Raw genomic sequence first — 23364 nt, 5'->3', positions numbered from 1 at the left:
GAATGGAATTCTTGAAAATCAATATATTTCGATCGGAAAACTCTGGTTCCCGTCAGGAGACTTCCAATAACAATACCCATCTGTTATTTTAACAATTTTTAATACTAAAGATTTTTTATTTATCCCCCATTGCATTTTCTGGAGGTTTTGGCGGATATATAAAATATAGTTACTATGAAAAAATTATTAAATAAATAATAAATTGGAAATCTCCTGAAGAAGAACATTGAAAAATATTGATTTCTAAGAATTATATTCCATTTCTACGAAATATTTTCAGATTTTTTTTTATAAACAAATAAACAAATGGGTAGGACAGCCAGCAAAAAAATTCTCAAAAATTATTGGATTGGGATTTGCTAAAGCATAAGCCATATTTTAAAACAAATTAACAAAAAAGAGCCGTACGCTCAATTTTGGGAGTAGCAGTATGTATATGTATGTATGTACATTGGATATGCATACCACTTTACAAGCAACCAAAAAGAACCTCGCAGTAGACCCCTCAGCATCAGTGTTTTTGTAAGGCATTTCCGAAAAAATTGTTTTGGCCTGGGTGATACCTACATTCGGCAATAGTTAAAATACCTTCTTAGAAAAGTTAAATGATTTTTGGTGAGCTTTATTTATTGACATTCGGGTGGTATGTTGGGGTGATAAAAAGTGGGTACTAGAGGTCAATAAACTTTCGAACAAAAAAAAATAAAATTCTCCCCGAGACCTGAATAACGAATCGAATTAAATCTTAACGAATTCTTTAAAACTTCTTTGCAATGCAGAATACTCTGAAAAAATGGTTTGCAGGGTATGTATATTTGTAAAAGCATGTACATACATACTATAGTAGTTCTTCGAATGTTAAGCAAATTCTACATAAGCGCCCAATCAAGAATCTTGCCATTCACACTAGTTTTAGATTATACAAAACAAACATTTCGGCATTAAGCTAAGTAAATCCAGTTTCAAGTTTGGTTGATTGTGAAGCCGTAAGTCACACAATCGTATGTATGTATGTAGGTATGTATACCATAAGCCGTAAAGCTTAATTAAAATAAATAGTTTCCATAATCAATGAATTGCATAATTACTAACTACAAACATATATAAAGTGTGAAGGCGGATGAAGTCTTGTCCATTCAATGGTAAAATGGTAAACGTAATGATTTTTTATTTTTTTTTTTGCGAATTATACATACATACATACATGTAGCTAACGTATCCGCATGAATTTTTATGGTTATTCACCAAATCGAGCACTCTGCCAAAAGAGCAAATTAGCTTAAGCAACAACCACTAATCTTGCTCAATTTGGTGAATACCCCTTGTGTAAAAACTTTCATTCTCCAAACTGATTACCTGTTAGCCTCGAAATGAAAATTTATTCGTTAGGATTATGTATTTACACTTTTATGTCAGTTGGATATTTATTCTACTGGAACAAATGGAGAAAGTAAGTGTCTTAGAACGCTTGTGCAGGCAGGTCCATCGTACAGTTTCATAAGTAAAAACACTATCAGCTGATTGCCAAAATATGCCTACAGCTGAGATCACCTGTTTTTTGGCATGTGCTCTTATCTTTTACAATTTCTTTCATTTCTATTACAATTTCATTTATTTCTATTACAATTTATTCAAAATACACTAACACACTGAACCAAAAACACCAATACAATAACCAAAAACACACCTACAGCCTGCCAAAAACACACCTACAGCCTGCCAGAAAAAACGGTAAGAAGAAGAGTTACTTTACTTATGGAACTGTACGATGGGCAGGTCGATTTATTAGAAGTCCTTTTAATGACATGAGAAACTCTTATAGATTATGGAACTTTTTTGCATTCTAGAATTCCCCAGAAGATAATTTAGGTAGGCCTTCTTAAATGAAGCCATTGTAAAAGACCTACCAAATAAGGGCTGAAAAAAGTGATTGCATGAATTCTAGAAGGGATTTGTCTATTTACGATTTACTACTTTGTTGCAGTCAACATAAGTGCAGCCAAAAAAGGGCACCCAAAAAGGCAAGGAAACCCCTTACGTCAAAAAGCTGCAATTACAACAGACAGCCAATGCATTCGCTACTCGACTCTCACACCTGCGAAGTGCGAAGAGCTTGAAATTCTGGCGGACAATAAAATCGGCGGAACATTTTTCCTAGAGAGTTAGACGACTTACGGAAGATTTGAAGAACAGTTGTGACCTAGTGGCCGATGTCCAGAACGTACTTATTTATGGAGGGAATACTTTTCCATCCTATTGAATGGTACCAGCACGGAAAGTTGTGGAGAAGACGAATCCGAGCCCCCAGTCGATGTTTCACCGCTTGACTATGACGAGGTACGAATAACAATTACGCGGCTGAAAAACCACAAAACTGCTGGAACTGACAATCTGCCAGCTGAGCTATTCAAGTACAGCTGCCAGGAGCTGATAAGGTGCATGTATCAACTCCTATGCAGACTATGGTCAGATAAACGCATGTCCGACGATTGGAATTTAGATGTGCTCTGCCCAATCCACAAGAAAGGCGACTCCGCCATTCGCGCCAATTATCGCGGGATCAGCCTTCTAAGCATAGGTTACAAGGTCTTATCGAGTGTATTGTGTGAAAGATTAAAGCACACCGTCAAACAAACTGCTTGGGCCTTATCTGTGTAGCTTTAGACTTTGCAAATCCACCATAGACCACGTATTCACAATACGCCAAATCTTGGAAAAGATCCGCGAGAAAAGCCGCTTTCGACAGCACTAAAAGGAGTTGCCTATACGCCGCGATGTCTGAATTTGGAATCGGCGCAAAACTGATACGGCTGTTGAGCAATACCACCAGCTCCGTCAGAATTGGAAAATACCTTTCGGAGCCGTTTAATACGTTTCAGACAAGATGACTACCTTTCATAGGATTTCTTTAATCTGATGTTGGAGAAGATAGTAAGAGTCGCAGAACTGAACCGCTCAGGAACCGTTTACTACAAGAACGTGCAATTGATGGCATATGCCGATGGCATCGACATTATCGGTAACAAGAACCGTGAAGTCTGTTCTGCCTTTTCGAAGTTGGATCGACATCATCGGTAACAAGAACCGTGAAGTCTGTTCTGCCTTTTCGAAGTTGGGTAAGTAAACAAAGCGAATGGGTCTGGAGGTAAACGAGGACAAGACTAAGTGTCTCCTGTTATCAAACAAACATTTGACACATTCGCGTTTTGGAACCCACGTCACTGTTGACAGTTATAACTTCGAGAAAGTAGAGAATTTAATTTACTTGCAGAGTGGAAAGCCTCTTGACTCACAAAAAGGCCTTTTGGAAGGGCTCTTAGCTCTTCAAATTATCTGCTATATAAGAAGCGGTTTCATTACTTCACCTGTATATAATTTCATTATGATTGCAAACTAGTTTCATGCAAAAAAAAAAATTAAATTGAAAACCTTAATATTAGAAGGTAATTTAAAAGGTCAAGTAAGTGATGCTTCTATCCAAGGAGATTATTTTTGTCGAATTCTTAATCTCCATTGCTTTAAAATACCGTTAAATTTATTTCGTTATCCCCCGTTCTCGAGCTATTTGATATTGTCTCTTTTTCCAAAATAGAACACTGTGCGCCCGGTTTATGGAGTTCGATCTTGCGAGAACGTAGACAGCCTTAATTGTTTAATTTTTTTTACGAACACGAATATATCTACAAACATATATAAACACACATTGTTTTTGTTTATGTTTTTTTTTATTATTGGACAGAGATTTTTAAGTGCTTAAAATATACAAAAAATGAATAGTGCAATTCAACCCATGCGCGTGGTTGTTCTTAATTTGTTAGTGTCGATATTTACACAGGCACATATTGTATAAATATTTTATTAAATCGGGAATGTCCCGTTATGCAATCAATGCTTAGATAACTAAATGGAATAGCCTTTTCTTTTGTACATTCAAGTATAGTAGTTATACAAAATGAAGTATTATCAAATTATAGAAATGTCTCCATGTCTAATAAATAAGGTGAATATAATTTTGAAATGTTGAAATATGCAACGAAAGATTCAACGCCCAAAAAGACCGTAAAAATAGAGAGACAGAAGCCTGCAATGAGCTAGTGAATCTTTACTGCTTTCTTTCAGCAATTCCAAAAATAAAGTATACACTATTCTACATTTGTGACCTTTCTTATACTACATATGTATATGTATATATTTAAAAAGACATATTATTCTGCGTCCCTTGCTCTCTTTCGGCTCCCATGCATCGATCGCTTTACCAACTCAAATCCTCTGGCAACCCGCCCGGATACACGCCAGTCAAGCAGGCTGTACAATGTCCGCTCCTTTGCGGATTCGACGCCTTCTTATTCATTTCCACAGCCTTCACCAATCCCTCTACGCTCAAGTATTCCAAACTATCAGCGCCTACATGGCGTGCCAATTGTTCTGCATTCAATTTGTTGGCGATTAGCTCCTCACGCGTCGGAATATTGATGCCCATGTAGCAGGGATACTGCAGCGGCGGACTGGCTATGCGAATGTGCACTTCTGCGGCACCAGCATCACGCAACAACTTGATTATCGGTCCGATGGTATTGCCGCGTACGATTGAATCGTCGATCAGCACAAGTCGCTTGCCGGCCACATTCTCGGAGAGCGCACCAAATTTCTTTGCAACACCTAGTTTACGTAAACGCGTCGATGGTTGAATGAAAGTACGTCCCACATAACGATTCTTGCAGAGGACCTCAGCGAACGGCAGACCGGACTGGGGGAGGAAAAAAGGATGTGGTTAGTTTTTAAATTAAACAAAAAATTTCGATGGTGTACAAAAAAGTGTTAAGAACAAAAATGGTGAATAAAGATAAGGATTTATATTTGCAGGATAAGAGGAGCCATCAAGCTACATGACTGTCTTCAGATCTCCCGCTAAATACGTACCGCTTCCGAAGAAGCAGCTGGATTTCAGCGAACCCAAATGAACAACGAAGAATATCATGCCGCTGCCGGGCCACGTTGCTATCTGGACCAACGTGAGCTATGTGGTATTGGTATAGAGAGCTAAAGTAGGAGCGAGATGTATTTTCGGTAATAGAAATAGAAGAGGCTGAAATACGCGAAGAGCTTGAGACGATCGATCCAAAGGTTTCAGAAGCTCTCTTCGGCAAAAATAAAAATTTTGACGCGGAGACACATTTGCAGAGCGTGCTGGAACTACGGAGGGAAACTTCTGCGGGGTGGGCCTTCTAAGCAACAATCGCCTGGTGTGCACGGCTTTCAACTAATCGCTTACAATGAAGTTGGGGAGCAGCACTCTTTTGATTCAACTAATAGCCTCTAAAATTTCCTGTAAAGTCGCCTTATGTAAAGACCGTATACGGTTTTATCTAGCGTATTGTGTGAAAGGCTGAAGGCTTCAGTCAACGGAATTGATTATTTGTGTGAGAAGAGGACCAGCTCTGACCACCTCTTTATCGATTTTAAAGCTGTTTTCGATATCACGAAAAGGAGATGTCTATACTCCTGCTACGTCAGAATTGGCAAGAGCCGTTCGATACCAAAATTTTCGCGTGACTCTATAGTGCGACTTATTTAATCTGATGCTGGAGATGATAATAGGAGCTGCAGAACTGAATTGCGCAAGTAAATTATTTTACAAGAGCGTACAATTGTTAAAACGAAGCGTTTGTTCTGGCTTTTCCAAGTTCGCTATGGAAACAAAGCGAATGGATCTGGAACATCTTTTAAACAGTTAGCGCATACTTTGGACTGGTAGGTAGAAGTAAGTTTTCTCTCGTCGTCCTGCACTATATAAGTTGCTCGTGCTGGTATATGGGGAGACGGCGGGCCCTTGAAGTGTTAAAGGGAAAGATCCGGCGGAAGATCAATTGTCGCCAATTGGCACAGAAAAGAAACGACTGGCGTGCTTTATTAGCACCGGCAACAATTGCATAGACGGTTATAGCGCCAAACAGAATGTTACTTCTTCTTATAAGATATTTTTATAAAGTTCACCAAATATGGTTTTAATGTTATCATGAAAAAATCGCTTGTAGTAAATATAATCAGGTTAGAGCATATTTATGATGGTCCGGTACTACATTACTTCCCCTCGTTCCTCCATTGAATGATGTTTCCTTCGCCAGGGCACCCGATTTTATGCCTACTACAAAAAAGAGCATAAACATGCCTTCGTGACGCATACCCTTGTCCTCTTTGCCAGACGATACAGAGATGTATAAAAAAAACATAAATAAAAATAATAAACTGAAAGAAGCATTCTGCTCCTTCGGGACAGCTTACAATCCATTAATTTCCACTTAGACGGTAAGTACTCTGAGAGTGGCAGAATGTCGAAGTTTCGAAATGCCTCCAGACATCCAATTATATATGTGTTTGATTCGATTATGGAAAATAATACGTTTAAAGGTTTTTTTTCTGGGAAAAATTCCAGTAGTTTTATTCAAAGGTCACAGAAATTTGGTGTTGTATGAATCGTGTTTACACTCAAAAATTATAGCTGAACGATTGATTATTATACGATTTGTTTTTATCTTTAAATAATTTTTCCTCGTCCTTGTATGTTTTCATACATTTTATTGATTGAAAAGCGATTGGTATAAAAATAACATATGTCTGCGAAATTTTACTTTATTTTAGAATTATTAACAGTTGTTATGAAAAGCCAAAAATTAATGAAACTAAAATTAAACTTTTACTTAAAAAACCAACAGTATTAGTTAAAAATACTCTTAAAAAGACTAACTAAATCAGAAACACTTTTGGAGATTCGAAGTGTACGCCGGTAATATGCGGTAGCACTAAGAAAATTAAAAAAGTATTTTTCCAGGAAAATTTATGTGATGGAATTTTTTTATAATTTCTCACGTAGCTTAGTACCTAATACCTACCCAAATAGCTCACTAGTTTTTTAGGATTAAAAGCATCGCAGACCCTTTTAATTAGAGACGTGATGACATGCATATTTTAGATTTTTTCTCGTGAATAAAACAAAATATAATAAATTTAAAATTTCATTTTTACTTAAAAAACGCCGGTTTCAAGTGTAAATTAACTCTGAGTAAATCACGAGAACAAGGATATTCGAAGGTGACGCCAGTAATAGGCAGTAACAAAACAAAAAAGACTTTTCTCGGAAAATTTACGTGAAAGCATTTTTTAATTAATTTTTTCGTAGCTTACTGCCGATTGCCTATTCAAATGCAAATATGATTGATATTATCGGATTGTTGAAATCGGATAACATTTACAATTTCCGCCCATGGCGCAAGGGCGTGGCATTTTGCCAATTTATGCCATTTTTCATCTTTTATAAATTTTAAGCAAGCGAACTGCGTGTACTGAAGTTCAGCCAAATCGAAATGAGTTAACGTTTTGTCACATCTTATACATAAAAATTTATGCGGATCGAAAACTAGCGCTTTCCGAAAAAAAAAATTATAAATCAAAATCTGAGAAGATTCGAATTTTTCAAATACTGCACCGCCAGGCTAATATATAAATTTTTTAAGAAGTGGGGGGAAGTAAAACCTCAATAAAACAAGTAATTTTTAAGCAAAAAACAAAACCGAATTCATAAAAAAATTCCGACGAACTGATAACTTCCTCCTTTTTTGGAAGTCGGTTAAAAATAAAAAAAGAATAAAAAATGAGAAGCGGAGAAAAATTTTATTAAATATTTTCCAGTTCTATTTTCCCTAACTAGTTGTATATAAATATGTATGTTCATATGTGTGTGTGTATCGCGTCAGCTATACGTATACACACATGTAAAGAATATCAATGCATTTTCTAATGCATACACATATGGATGTATGCATTTCTATGCGCGAACATTTGTTTAGAAGAGATCAACGCATTGATATCTTATTTCGGTTGTGTACAAAATATTGACCGTGAAATGTATTACAATTAATGGGTTTTTGTTAATTTCTCATGTTTATGCATTTTACTTATCTTCTATTCTAAAGTCAACTGTATTTTCTGTGTGTCAATAAGTATTATTGTACGTATGTATGCACACATGTTCAAAGATATTTGAATAGAATTATTGATGGGCTTTTTCTTTAAAGTTTATATTTTTATTACACCAGTCAACATTGATTTTGGTGCAGAGCAGCTGCATGTCTGTTCAAACCTTGAGCCTTATACTGATTACATAAATAGAAACAAATTGTATTTACTAAATGGAGTTTTTGAAATATACGGGTTTTTGATTAAAGAAAAAATGGTCGATTATTAAAAAGTAAAATGTCTAGAAAATTCGTTAGCCGATCAAAACAAATAATATCTATATTTTAAATGATAGTTAATTAAATTTGCTACCTTTCGTCAATAATTAATTTTTAATTAAAATTACACGTTTTCGAGAAATATACAAAGGTTAAAAAAAAAATGCTTTTTTTTTTGCGAAAAATTTGAAAATTTCGTGTGCGCAAATCTAAGTCTTATCGGTACGTTTCCATATATAAATTGACTTTAATATAATGTCTTCATCGCGTAGAAGTTATTTTGATGCGCCAAATGTATTTTGTTAAATTTGTGGTAAATTCACGTTTAAATGGTTAATATGTATCCCAAACTGTCTGTAAACTGTGCTGTGAAGACTTGATACAGTGGGCCAGTAGTCAAAGAAACTGTAAGAGGTTCGGAGTGACTATGCGATGAAAAGAACAGAAAAATATTTTTAATGATTACTACTCCTGCAGCGGTAAGTAAGTGGCTAGAAGACTCTTACCACATTCTGGGGTAAGTGCCTATTCCAACAGTTTGATCCATCCGTGATCCGGCATCCGAAGAAATCTTCAAAGAAGTGAACAGTGACAGTAATTCCGAAGGAATAAGATCTATAATCCCAAAACTATTTCTTATGAAAAAAGGACCAGGAGAAATATATCCAACAGTACCCAGTAGGGTGGTTCAAAAATGAATATGAAAACTTAAAGTCCGAATTTTAATGCTCTCACGGAAATCGTTGGGACGGAAGAAGTGCTTCTTAAATGTATGCACATGATGTTAATTTAACAAAAACGTGCCCATGAAAGGTTAAAATGCACCCTAACACTTAGATAAAGGCCAATACAAGAATGAAAGTGAAGGTGAGTACGTACATAGATGAAGAAAAGGATAAAGGCAAAGGTAAAAATAAAAAGAAAAACAAGGAAGCGCAAAGATAAAGGCAAAATTTCGGGATACTCGGGACTAATCAGGATTTTCAAGAGTATTTCGGGATTTTCAAGAGTATTTCGGAATTTTCGTTATATTTATCGATCTTGCTATCGATATTATTTTCGATATACTTATCGACACAATAATCGATTTAGTTATCGATATATTAATATATATTTTGATCGATGAAATAATCGATATTTATTGATACTTATCGATACCGTTATCGATATTTTTATCCATGCATATAATAAAAGATTTTTTGATCGATATTTCAATACATTTTGTTTGTTGTTGATTTTTTTGTCGATATTTTATTGATTTAGCTATCGATATATTTATCGATTTTGCTATCGATAAAGGCGACGAAAAGGGTAGAGGGAGGGATGAAATATAACCTTAAGCATATAAGATTATATTAACTAGCCTGTCGTTTTATTCACAATTTTGAGCCAATGAAATGCATATGTACATATGTACATTGGTTATGTGACAAACTAGATACATAGGTATGTAGCGTAAGTTTCACTACTCCCAGGCGCACTTGCCTTTTTTTACTACAAACGATTTCTTATGGGTCCCCCCATTTGCATTTTTTGGGTTTATGGGAGACCTGTCTAAAAAGGAAATTGTTAAATTAATAATTTAGAGAGAGTTTTTCGGTCGAAAAATATTGTTTTTCAAGAATTCTATACCATTTCTAAAAATAATTCTTTATTTTTTTTAAACACATGGAAACCAAATAAAAAAAACAGCGGTATATTTATATTTTTTTGGTATAGAACATTCCGACTTTACTTTTTTCGACCAACCTAGTGCTCAGTCATCAATGACCAATTAGCTGGGATCATAGAGCATTCATATACATACATACACCAAGGGAGCACTCATAGAACAACGAAGCGAACAAAAGCAGTTCTACTGGGTTGATTTAATAGCACGTGTATTTAAACACCAAAGAACCGTTATCGCGCAATCACTATGGCCAAAAATTGTAAGGCAAAGAACTAGTCGTTTTTAGAGATAACAAAAAATAATACATGCATACATACGTACATATGTATGTACATATATGTTTTGCATAATTGGCAAAATTATTCATCAAGGCTACTACTGAATCTATCGCAACTATGTATTCGGTTTCAGTGATAGCATTTTCGTAAATTTCATGGAAATTTACAGCCTTAAATAATATCTACCTCGAACGATAGGCCGCATCAACGATTCTTTTGCAGAGGAGTGCTTAACAAATTAGTCCAGCGGCATCATTTAAGCCGGTTTGAGCAAGACGAAGGCGAGCGTTGAAGTAATAAAATTGCAATCAGAGACGATGTCCTGTCGGACGCATCGTTCAAGAAACATAACAAGGCTGTTAAGCTATGATGTATTCAACAATAGATCCCAATAGCCCCCATAGAAAGCATGAAATTGATAATTGTAAAAAAAATATTGCAGTTTAATTCTTTAATTTTTACTAAACTAAAAAAAAAGTACTTAGTTTTTTCAAAACTTTGAAGATAAGACACTTAGAGCACGCAAGAGGATTACATAAAATTTAAATTTGGTTTTTTGTTATTTTTTGGCCTAATAAATCATATTTAACCAGGGATGGCAATCATTGGAAGTAAAATAATTTAAAACAACATTTAATCATTATTTTATGATATTTTTTTTCTCTCAAAAGTAATGATTATTATTGATTTTTATTTTTTAGCTCAACAGAAATGATTATTATTTGATTTTTATTTTTTCGATAACAGAAATAGTAATTATTATTGAGTCTTATTTTTCCACTTAAAAATAATGATTATTTATAAAATTAAAAAGGCCATACAGACTGAAATTTCGATCTGAAAATTTTGGGACTTAATCCTTTTACTAGGGTGTCGCTACTTCTGAAAAGGATACATCGAAAATCACGCTGGTATAGCTTTTTAATGTTTTGAAGGATCATTATTCTCAAGTGAAAAAATAAAACTCAATAATAATTATTATCTTTGAGCGAAAAAAATAAAAATCATAATATAATAGTTATTGTTGATCGAAAAAATAAAAATCAAGTAATAATAATTACCTTTCAGCGAAAAATTAAAATTCAAATATTGATTATTATTTTTAATTTTTTTTTTTAAATTACGTAGGACGTACGTATTTTTCGCCCCTGTATTAAATAATAGTAACAAATACAATGACCACATGATCAAGTCTAAATAGCAGCAGAATAGTTGCGCTTGATTGACATTTTAAAAAGTGGAAAAAGCAACAACAGTTTACGTGGCGAACTTAGCACAGTGGGTGGACCACTGTAACTTTACCATCTATAAACTGTTGTTGTTTTTTTTCACAATAATTTTTCATAAAAAACGGTTTCGAGCTCAATAAAAATTTTTTTAAAAAGTTAAATTATTATTTTCAAATAACATTAGCACGCAAAAAATATTATTAATTTAAGCATATCAGGTATGCGTAGAAATTTGTTAAATGACCGAGGATATTTGTTGGTGTTGGTTGATTTTTCCGACAGGGAGGTAAGATGATTTATTTTGGAGAGAATTTCCATGGTACGTTATCAAGGAATTTAATTTAATTTATTAAACATTATGAAATTTATTTTGATTTGCTTTAATTAATTTCAAAAAAGTTATTAGTTTCTTAAATCAAATAAATTTTTACTAAAATAGAAAAACAAAATAATATCGAAACTTAACTATTTAATAATGCCCCTTATCGTGAGTTTCGCCCGATTTTTTTTTTTCATTTTTCATCCAACTGTAGTGAACACACCGAAGCGAAAAGTAAAAAGTGAACAATTTCGGACGAAAATTTAACTCATGATTAGGCTGAATATAAGTTTAATAAAAAACTACAGGCGCCCACAATTTTAGTACAACACATACACTCACACATATCCATTCAACACTCACCTCCCTCGCATAGCCATGCGCCGCCGCTGTACCCGATTCCGGCACTGAGCTTACTATATCAGCATCGATAAGCGCCTCGCGTGCCAGCTGCCTACCGCACTGCATGCGCACCGAATACACCATCTGCCCCTCGAAGATCGAATCGCCGCGCGCAAAGTAAACATATTCGAAAATACAGAACGCTGTGCGCTTGTAATCGGGCAGACGAACAATGTCAATGGTGCGAAAGCCATTACGCGTTAATTCCACAATTTCACCCGGTTCCACTTCGCGTACATACCGCGCCCCAATCGATAAGAAGCCACAACTCTCACTCGACACCACCCAACCATCGGCGGACGCATCCTCGACCTTGGCATTCGAGTCGCCATAGATGGGCATGATTTTGCCAAGGCAAAGCGGCCGATTGCCGTATGGGTCACGCGCCGCATAAATCTTATCTTTGAACATCATCACAAGTGAGTATGAGAGTGGCGCCAATTGCATAAAATGACGTATGCGCGCCGGCCAGTCTGGTCCCTCCAACTCGGAGACACCTTCGGGGCACAAGCATAGCGATTGTCCGATCAATTCGCTATCACTGTGAGTGGATAGGCCGACGCCGCGGCTAAGTAAATCACGTCGTAGCGATTCAGAGTTAACTAGCTCGCCATTATGCGCCACCGCAATGGCGCCGTGTAGTGTGTGTACAACAAAAGGTTGACAATTGACAACCTCCGAGGCGGCCGAGGTGGAGTAGCGTGTATGGCCGATGCCGAGATTGCCCTTGAGTTTCTTCATAGACTCGTCATTGAACAGCGTACTAATCATGCCCATACCCTTGTGTGTATTAAAATTCTTGGAGCATTTGCCCTCGCTTGTCACAATGCCAGCCGATTCTTGGCCACGATGTTGTAACGCTACCAAACCCAAACAAATTACGTGTGCCACATCAATTTGTGTTGGCCAATCGCCACAGGCAATGGCACCAAAAACTCCACATTCATGTGTCAAACCAGTTGCTGGCTCTGCAGCGTCCAATGCGTTCGTCGCCGTCTGCTCTTGCTCAACCTTTGCCAAATCCACTGCCAAAACGCCGCCGTCCGCCTCTGTTGATTGCAAATCCACGGCGCATCCACCTGCCGCGCCTCCACCGTTCTCAGCTGTTGCCATGTTCAATGTCCACTACTACTAGTTCAACTCGGCTCTGTACCTGTTGATAGTAGATAGTTGATTCTTAATTTATTGTATAAACGCGCTCGCGCTAGTTAGCCTTGACGCACTGCCTACGGTTTCCGGTTTGTAACCTCTTGTCTAGTTAGGTCAACCATGCGTTACGCGAACGTGTTGCGAATTAGCAAATGTGTGTTTCATTCAGCGTAGCTGCCGTACAAGAAATACCATGTGCGTATTGGTTAGGCGACGAAGTGCGCACCCAACGCGATCGTTTACTTTATGCCGCGGCGAATCGTTTTGGACTGATTTGTGGATGTGGACGAGTAGAATTGGAAGCAAGCGCAAAGCAGAGTTCGATCGTATTCCAGCGAGAATACAACGAGATGATCGCCTCAGGCGCTCTCGCGCGCCATTCAGAGTTGATACATTATGGCGCGATTGTTAACTCGTGGATGTGATAGTTTGTTTGTGTGGCGGGTCGTTAATACCCAAATGAGAAGTGCCTACATAAAAACGAGTACATCAGAAAAATGTTTGTGTACAATATATATATGTATATGAGATAATGGGGTTCTATTGGACTGTACCACTTTAAAAGCAGATAAAAAAAAGTGCGCATACACCCCTGAAGTTAAAGTAGATTTGAAAGACAATTAAAAAAAAATTTGCCGAAATTGTTTTATAAATAGTTTTGCTGGAATAACCAAAAAGCTTTCTTGAAAAATTTTAATGATTTCTGGTCAGTTTTAATTCACTGGGATTAGAGTGTTTAGAATTTTTAAGGATGCAGTTTGGTAGTCCATTAAATTTTAGTATAATAAAGCGCAAGTTTTATGTAGCTAGGGCCTACCGTTTAGCCTTATAAAGTTTTACATACATATTTTTGTTTTAATTTTTTAATAAACAGGACTAAAAATATTTATAGAAATAAGAAAGTCCCTTAAAAAAAATCGTCGATTCCCTTCAACTCAAACTAGAAAGTGCGAAACCCAGTCGTCATTCTTTAAAGTTTTAATTGATTTTGGAGTTTTATTTAAAAAGTTAGAAAAATAGCAACTTGTGATTTCTATAATAAAATCATTAAAATTAGAAATCACAATCATTTTTTGTGGAGCTGACAGGGAACTCATATTAAAAGTCTAATTTGTTCTTTTTAAATTTTAAAAATCGAAAGATAATTTTTTGGAAAAGTATGAAGTATTTTAGAACGAATTTCGGCTATTTCTGGCAAAATTTGGTTCAGAGACAAACCTGTTTCGGCGTAGCGCCGCACAGTGTTTCGACTATATGGAGGCAGATGGAAATAATAGTACACCTGCACCGATTTCACTGAAACTTGACATGTGCTCTAGTTTTACTTAGAAATAGAGAATTATGAAATTTTGTAAAGATGGAATAATTGCCACGCCCTCTACTCTTGTGGGCGGAAACATTAAATCTCATCCGATTTCGATGAAATTTAGTTTGTAGTCTTTATTTTATTAGAAAAACCTAAATATAAAATATGGGGAAGATTGGATTACTATAACGTTCAAAACTCACAAAAAATGTGGGCCCAGTCATTAAATGTGATGGAATTTTGGGTAATTTTTGTTTCCTGCTTTCCACTCTCAGAAAACAAAGGTTATGCAATAAAATGACTTAGGTGTCAATACTCGCTCTTTTCCCAATATCTGGTGGGATATTTTCATTGTTTGAAAAATTCTTTTCGCTAGATTATGCAAAAAGAAGCTGAAAATCAAAAATTAAGAAAATCAAAAATTACATATATTTGCAAAGTCGCGCGCAAAGATCAAATTATATATCCGAAAACTACATAAAATTCTCTAAAATATTAGTCTAATTTCAAGACCTGACGGACCGGTACTCACACTTTTTTTTACTAATAATCTTTAGCATCAACATTTCAAGTAAATTTTTTGGTAAGAAAATAGGAAAATACCAAATAAATGATAAATACCTTCACCTGAATATTCCACGACATTTAGATAATTAATTACAATTGAGAAAGAAACACTTTCTGTAATGGGCTCAGCGCCAAATGCAACTTAACTGATTAGTCGGTATCGCGCCCATTCCCGTATTTTTTTGGAAATGTATCGTTCGTGAAGAAGGGGGGTGAGTAAATAATGTAAAATTTGGTACTTATGACTTTTACTATTCCCTGTCTAAGTCAAACCGTTTTTTTACCAACTGTCACCATGACTTTTTTCTACTTGCCTCCATATAGTCGAAACACTGTGCGCCGTCCTAAAAATTAAAGCCTGGAACTTGTATAAAGAAAACGGTCAACCTCGAAATCCAATTGAAAATCTCCTTTGTCGTCAAGTGCTACTTCGGACTAAATGGCACAGATGCTAAGATCAAGTGAAGGGAGGCTTGGCCAAAATAGAGATCCATTTCCTGATATGCGATTTAACTGAAGTCGCAGAGAAACCAAGAGGCGGTACTTCATAATGTATTTCTATAGTCACACACACCTCTATAGTGACACATCACACAGTCGCCATGGCAGCTAGCAAAAAATTTGCAAATGCAATTCCAACTGCAAATCCAAGACCATTTCCACAACATCCTGAACAGCCTTTATATTTTTACTTCACAAAGCGTTGCATCAACTATCAGTTTCACACCGATCATACAAACGGGTGCAAAAGGTCGGGACACGTCTTGGATATACATATGTATGTATTTCGATAGCTGAAACATCATTATAGCCAACCCAAAAGAATAAAACCCCAAAATCGATACTTTATTTCAAATATCACTGTGAGACGCCACGCTGCGGACAATCCATTTTCGTTCTAGCTTTCATATTGAATATCAGTTCCGTTCACCGCCATTTTTCTGCACGCGATGATTGACCGAAACCAACTACATACCAACTATTAACTTAGAAATAATACTGGATTACCAAGCAAGCACTTCATAGTTTAAAATCACAATACAAGCTTATTTCGTTCTGCCTTCAGAGGGCGCTAATCTCTTAAACCGGAAGTTTCTACGACATCCGGTCTTACTAGGCTTGCATTAGCGGAAAGATTTCCTAACAGTTTTTTTCTCCACTCTGACCGGCAATTGACAGAATTACTTTTAAAGATTCCAAGCCAAACAGCGGCCCTGGCAGGTTGGTGTCATTACATTTCGAAGCTCATTCAACCACAATTACTAGATATTAAGGTCCGACAATGACATTGATGAACAAATGCACCCTTTACTCATATTTGGTACGCATAAATAGCTTGATGTCTTTTAAAGAGGAGAGAGTGGAGAAAGTTTCATATTTTGTGTGGATATATATATCCATACATACATATGTATGTAGTACAAAATAAATTCACTTCTTTTGATGAAATAAAATTCTGAACAACCGATTTGCAGACAGTTAGTTATGTATGTACTAAAGACCGAAAGTATTTTTAATATTATATAAATATTACAACACTTTGGGTTGGCATCACGGTTTTTCTTGTTACAACAAAACTTATCAGCCATTATCATATACAAAGGGTAATATGATATTATGTATGTACATTAGACTGCATCACTCCCCATACAAAAAAAAAAAAAAAAAACAAAAAAAAATCGGTACTGTGTTTCCATTGGAATTATATATGTACTCTATTTGGCCTTATCATGAGTTTCATTTTCCCCGAACCGGTTCACTTTTCAATTTTGATTTCCATTTATTTACTATGGGCGGAATAAAAACTGGAGTTTTTATGAATAAAAATAGTTTCTTAAAGAACTTTTTGAAAAAAATTTCCTCAGATGACAAAACAGAGTAAGCTTAAAAAATATGCGTACAAATATTTAAAAATCTTTTCAACGGAATCGTAGGGTAATGAGATTTTTGATGCTGTATTTTTCCGAAATATTTTGGTGGACGTCTTAAAATATAATAATTTTTTTAATCTCTGCGGAAAACCGCAACTTTTTTTGGTGATGCAGTCTAATGTACATACTACATATACATATGTGTTTAACCTACCACATTTGTGTGAATAATTGAATTAAGTAAAGACGTTTGATTTTTATTACTAAATTTGGTTAAGTAAGTTTTGCACAAATTTTATAACTCGATAAGATTTTTACTCTTGCCACAACTCGCATTAGATTACCTGTGAATACATACGTCAGCTTTAACTTTCTCACGCGAACTTCATCTGATAAGTCGATTTCTTTTAATTGAGGTAAGTTCTATGGTTTGTTAGTTTGAAGCCATATAATAGGGGTCTTCATCAAAAGTGATAAACTCTTGATAAACTGGATAGTGATAAACTTATCATTATGATAAATAAACTGTCAAACTTTGTATGGAAATCTATTTAACCAAAGTTTATCATTTTATCAAACGACTTTGGTGGATAAATGTATACATTTCAGCGAAATTCAACCCTTACTGGTTGCCAGGTAATCGCTTTTGCTACGAGCACAAAAAAACAAATGAGCACAATGTACGAGGTAAGAATGAAACGTAACTAGCCGTATAAGTTAAATAATAAACAGTTTTATGCAATTATTTACCAAGGTGCGTTTAAACAATTTATCCCTTTATCACTTTTCATGAAGACCCCTAATGTTTTTACTAAAAAGTTAACTCGCTGTATTTAAGCAGAGGGAATTATAAAGTGATTTGAGACCGGACATCGCTGGTATCTTTATTTATTTATTTTTTAATTTTATTTTTTTTTATTTTTTTTATCTCGAAGACGCCAAATTTTCTGCGAATTGATGCAAATTTCAATATCAAACAAAACTGCGGAATAAAAGTCCGCTTTATTAAACTAACTGGAATCTTATTATGGTACATCGAGTTGGGGTGAAGAGTACCCTATGTTCACAATGATAATCTCTATTCTTAATATGAAGGAGACTTAAAGCTTAAACAGACGGCAGCGTTGATTCGGATTAACTCAGACTTAATACGGATCAATTGCAGTTAACTCCCGAGTTGATCCGGATGAACGCTGCCGTCTATTTATGCTTATACATTCTTCCCTACGAAAATTCGCAACTGCGATTCGGCGTGGATATTATATCAATACAAACGATTAATACATTTTTGATTTCCGGTGTTACTAGTAGGACGAAGTGAGTGAATCTACAGACTTATCATAATGCATTAATACGTACAAAGACAGCACGGAGCAGATAAAAGAGCAGGGTTGTTTTTGTAAGAAGATGTTGATAGTCTACATATATATTTATAACTTTTACAAATACCTATCTACCCTTTCTCTATTTATTTATGAATGTTTTCACTTTTCTAATGAAATACAATTCAATTAACATTCTGTATGCTTTTTTAGAATTTATACTATTCTATATTTTCGTTTTAATCTAACAAATTACATATTTGTTGTACAATTTTATTTTATNATGAATGTTTTCACTTTTCTAATGAAATACAATTCAATTAACATTCTGTATGCTTTTTTAGAATTTATACTATTCTATATTTTCGTTTTAATCTAACAAATTACATATTTGTTGTACAATTTTGTTTTTCATAAATATCTTCATTTTTTAAGTGTTTTTTACAATTTGCACAATCGCGAAAAAATATACATTATATACATACGCAAATATGTCTTAAGTAACCTTTTTTTGGTATTTCTATTACCTCTTTATTAAGTATTTCTTCGAGGCTTTAAGTAACAAATAGCGCTATAAATTTTAAAACGAAACTAAAAATTTAACGTAATAGAATTGCACTACATCCTATATTAAACAATTTACAACATGCAGACTGAGGTAAATTTAAAAAAAAAAAAGTTTAAATACTACATTCACATCATATTTAAAGTACATTATGGTAGTAATGACATTATTAATTAGGTGTTAAAGCGAATTAGGAGGAGCCATTCTTTGCATTATCACCATTCAAATACGTTGTCGTGGAATTTGTCGGACTGTCATTACAATTCGCTTTGAAAAATTTCGAATGCCGCAATTGACGACTTTCCTCATCCTTGTCCAGCAAGTTGTTACAGTCTTTGATATCTTTTTGTATAGCATTTATTAGAGCCTCCAGCGATTCGAAATTACATTCTGGGCGCAGATAGCCGACGATACAAACTTTAAGTAGGCGGCCATACAAATCTCCATCAAATTTATGCATAATATGGGTTTCCTGTTTTTAAAGGTTTAAATTTTGTTAAATTAAAAACAGTTATCAAAAATATTACAAACTACTTCAATGCATTAAAGTGTCAAATCCTGCACATGAGATGTGTTTGATATTAACTTCACTGATTAAGTCCGTTCATCTTGAGAGGCATCTATTATCTTTTTCAAAAAAATCGTCTAAGTATTATTAGTACGTCAATTGATCGCTTGGGGGCGATAAAATTTATAAATGTTACCCATGATATCAGTAAATTAGCCTTTAACGATAAGGTAGTGCGAAGTGAAAGCGATCACGAAAATTGTATAACAATTAGACATATACATACATTCATATGTAGTACGTACAATCGTAGGAAATGTACATAAGTATATACGTATGCAAATTTGAACATATGTTTTCTGTTTATAATACAAATACACGTAGTTAGTTAAAATGGGATTCACGCTAAGTTTAAAGATTAGTCCGAAACGTTGAAAGCTGATAATTGTGTCTACACAGAGGTGTTATATCAAAGGATTGATTGTAATTGTTGTCTCTGTTGGAAATTTTGTGAGTAAAATACTTAACAATTTTACGTTTGCATGCCAGTGTTTAACTTAAATCAGAGTATAATGAAAGAATTCAACGTCAATAACGAAGCACATTGTCTTAATTTTAAATCACATACATATGTATACACATACATACATATGTATGTATGTACGTATGTATGTATGTACTGTATGAGATGATCAAACTTTGATATAGTTTAAATGTGGGATATGTACATGTATATATACGTTGCGGCCAAACAAATAAACCAATGTAATACAGTTCTAAATTCTAAATATTAGGAAAATGGCCTCAGTTGGGATGTTAAGTTTCATATTTGTCATGAAAATTTAAACATTTACCATCAGAAACCTATAAGGTTAACCACAACCGTGACATAGGATATTACGTTTAAGGTAATTTAAGACCTCGAAATCGTCTTCCACTCACAAAAAATCTACATACGAGTGTAAGACAGCACACATGTATCTATATACACATGTATCTATATAAATATGTACATACATATTTAATTATTTACTCGATTTACCCACATGCGATACAACAGTAAATTTCATATACTATGATGAAATATAACCGAGTTTTGCGGGCAATAATGACTGCGGCAATTGTTTCTTTTTTGCGCAACTTGACTATTCATACGTTGACATGTTAAATAAAAGAAATATAAAATTAATATGTTAGCGGTATATGTATGTATAAAAATACTATGCACGTACATGAATGAATATATGGAATTTGCAATACAATCAAAATCAAACATCCCCACATTCAATTAAAATCGCTTCAATTAAGACACACTTCAGTGCATTGCACTTCAATGCTTTGCAAGTATTTTTTAATTGATTGTTCTGATTTTTTTACTCACCATACTTTTCTCCTTATTGTCATAGTAAGGATTTGTGCCCATGCTCATTACCATTTTATAGACTTCACCATTATCCACATTCGCCCATCCATAGTAGATGCCTAACGAAAATGCGGCTGGTAGCGATTTGACCACCTCCAATGAAAAATTCGCTTTGGACGTTACATAAAAGAGATTAATTAAAAAATGTACTTATTTAACATCTAATCAATCAATGCGAAAATCTAAGTTAAAAAGTGAATTACATATTTGGCAATGCCAAGTTTAAAGTACTGTGCTTACATATTGCCAGTAGGTAAATGCTTAGTAATCATTATAACACATTGTGTAAGTACCTGTTGGTATGCCTAGTTCACTGGAGCCGCGTCCGAAACCGCGTACAATTTCACCGCTGGCAAAATAAGGCAAATGGTTCAGCATTTTGTTGAAGCTGCGTTTAAATATGCTACTATTGCGTATCACTGTTGTTTGACATGAATTGCTCAAGGCACTATTGCTACTGGAACTGCGAAGGCTGGCACTTAAGGCACCTCCACTTGTTAGGCAACGGAAAATTCGAGAAACTAATAACTGATCACTAGAGAGTGAAAATCTTTGGAAAGCAATGTCAAATACTTTCTTTGCCGGATAAGCTGTTAAACCGAGTATACACATTAAAGCCTTGAGTCAGAATGATGTGTTATTCTAGGAGCTCCCTTTTATATATGCTAGATTATGTGATACACTTGAGGGATTGATTAGATACGGCAATTGTCTGTAGACGTAAACAATGCTCCTCACAGTTAATATAAGACATTCGCACGACTTTTACTCAGCCAAAACCCAAAACTGGCAAACACGAGACAAGACTGTTGTGAATCGAAAAATATACGAATTGTTTTTCTTTTATTTATTTTTTATTAAGCTGCTAGTGTCAAAAACATATGTTTTTGAGCTTTTAACAAAAAGCTTTCAAGTGGTGTGTGTATTGGCTGATTAGATAGGTGTAAAACCAAAACAATTTATTTTCTGATAAGAATGACCTTGTATACTGTAAAATGCAGAGTTTATGGTGTTTTCTTTTGTTGGAGTGAAAATATGATGGATTTCGACCAAACCAAATTTATAGATTCATATCGAGGGTTTACTCAATACACTGCAAAGTTCCCAAAAACTATTTGTTAATATAAAAGTCAAACTCTGACTCAACTGTCACGGCTGATGTTAATAATAACCTTTAACATACTTTTCAAATGTCAGAAACTAGCCTTTATACAAATTGCGAATATATGTTGTTGAATGTAAGCCCACGATGTACACTTCGGTCAATCCGTATTATTTATATTTTGCACACGGTTTTCAAAAGTGACACAACTCCAAAGTTTGTTTTCTTGAAATCATCCGCTAAAAACGAACACAGAGCTTCAGAGTACGAACACAAACCGAACATTGTCGCAACAAGTACGAAAAGTTTGTATTCCTTTTCTCATACTGTTCCCGAGCACTAACAAAACATGATATGTTTCAATTCTAGCCAAGCACAAAACAAACGTTTCGTGAGCATTGACTTTAATTTCCTTTGTTTCCCTGTTTCTTTATAGTTAAATTAGCTTTAGCTTTATAGTTAAATTATTTTATGGGACTCCCTTTGAATTTTGCCACAATTTTCGTAAGCAAGCTTTCAATGCCGTGATTTGGCAACTCTAACTGAATTTAGAGTGAGATCACCTAATCAGCCATCGTTGTATTTGNTTGTGGTTTAAACTTTGTGGCTGGCTGCAGCTAAATGTAAATCAACGCATCATCAGCGCATCTCATACTTGGATGAGTCAGGCATCATTAAAACGAAAGCCATCAAATTAAACAGCTTTACTAGATATTGAAACATTTTATATAGTGATGTCCGTGTCACGTTCTCGCAGTGCATTATCGCCCAACAACAGTATTACAAATGGAAAAGGCGGCGGTGGCAGCGGCATAGGCGTTGGAGCTGGTGGTAGCAGCAACAGCAGCGGTTATGTCAAAGACCGGTATATACACGAATTACCACTGCAGCAGTTGCGTTTGCTTTGTGAACATTTGGATGAAATGCAAATTTGGATGCAATTAGCCGAAGCTATGCAACTACGGCCGGCAGATGTGAAGGTGAGCAAGTTAGAATGTCGGCAAGTCCATTTACGTATGCCGACGATAACGCCGCCAAAAAGTGGTTTCAAGCCTGACTATCTACAAATTTATTTTCACTACATTTATTTATTACAGTTCATTAACCAACAACAGGAGCTGGGTAAATCACCATCATGGCAATTAATGCAAAAGTGGGGCATTGAGTGCAAGCATACAGTTACTGAACTTTTCATGTTGTTGTGGAAGTAAGTCGAACTTGTTTTTGTATTATATGTATGTATTTAAGCTATGAAATAATGCGTTCATGTTCTTACATACTTACATACATACATATTTATTTTGCAGAACAGAGCAACATCACGCAATGCGTATGCTAAAGGATTTCGTAGAACGCAAATATCAGCTACTTATTCCCCGCAGTCAACCGCGCTTAACTATGCTTATGGCCGCCAACTCGG

The 23364-nt window shown here is 35.1% G+C and overlaps 3 protein-coding genes across 3 annotated transcripts; 1 reads left to right on the top strand and 2 right to left on the bottom strand.

Annotated features, from left to right (window-relative positions):
• Positions 1-3720: 3720 nt before the first annotated feature.
• Positions 3721-13566, bottom strand: LOC108375946 (amidophosphoribosyltransferase-like). The gene is made up of 2 exons (XM_017632106.1): positions 12093-13566; positions 3721-4747 (listed from the first exon to the last, which is right to left on the bottom strand). The coding sequence occupies exons 1-2, from the start codon at positions 13242-13244 to the stop codon at positions 4253-4255; spliced, it is 1647 nt and encodes a 548-aa protein (XP_017487595.1). The 5' UTR covers positions 13245-13566; the 3' UTR covers positions 3721-4252.
• Positions 13567-18753: 5187 nt separating this feature from the next.
• Rfk (Riboflavin kinase) lies at positions 18754-21679 on the bottom strand. The gene is made up of 3 exons (XM_017632105.1): positions 21136-21679; positions 20801-20952; positions 18754-19383 (listed from the first exon to the last, which is right to left on the bottom strand). The coding sequence occupies exons 1-3, from the start codon at positions 21452-21454 to the stop codon at positions 19102-19104; spliced, it is 753 nt and encodes a 250-aa protein (XP_017487594.1). The 5' UTR covers positions 21455-21679; the 3' UTR covers positions 18754-19101.
• An 852-nt stretch (positions 21680-22531) lies between these two features.
• pll (serine/threonine-protein kinase pelle) lies at positions 22532-23360 on the top strand (the record flags this gene model as incomplete). Its single annotated transcript, XM_017632104.1, has 3 exons — positions 22532-22924; positions 23042-23151; positions 23252-23360. Coding segments are annotated over exons 1-3 (465 nt in total), but the record flags the coding sequence as incomplete, so codon positions are not given.
• Between the last annotated feature and the right edge of the window lie 4 nt (positions 23361-23364).

The sequence above is a fragment of the Rhagoletis zephyria genome, unplaced genomic scaffold, assembly GCF_001687245.7.
Source record: "Rhagoletis zephyria isolate East Lansing unplaced genomic scaffold, Rhagoletis_zephyria_1.1 Rzeph_scaffold_09654, whole genome shotgun sequence".
In the NCBI taxonomy this organism is placed as follows: domain Eukaryota; kingdom Metazoa; phylum Arthropoda; class Insecta; order Diptera; family Tephritidae; genus Rhagoletis; species Rhagoletis zephyria.
The sequence above is the reverse complement of the archived record's forward strand: the minus strand, read 5'-3'. Positions and strand labels throughout refer to the sequence as shown.

Excerpts from the sequence above, each read along its gene's own strand:
- LOC108375946 (XM_017632106.1), bottom strand. The coding sequence starts at position 13,244 with ATGGCAACAGCTGAGAACGGTGGAGGCGCGGCAGGTGGATGCGCCGTG. Across the intron at positions 4,748-12,092 it reads CGCATGGCTATGCGAGGGAG|TCCGGTCTGCCGTTCGCTGA; the intron begins GTGAGTGTTGAA and ends TTCCTCCCCCAG.
- Rfk (XM_017632105.1), bottom strand. The coding sequence starts at position 21,454 with ATGTGTATACTCGGTTTAACAGCTTATCCGGCAAAGAAAGTATTTGAC. Across the intron at positions 20,953-21,135 it reads TGAACTAGGCATACCAACAG|CGAATTTTTCATTGGAGGTG; the intron begins GTACTTACACAA and ends TAACGTCCAAAG. Across the intron at positions 19,384-20,800 it reads ACAATAAGGAGAAAAGTATG|GAAACCCATATTATGCATAA; the intron begins GTGAGTAAAAAA and ends CTTTAAAAACAG.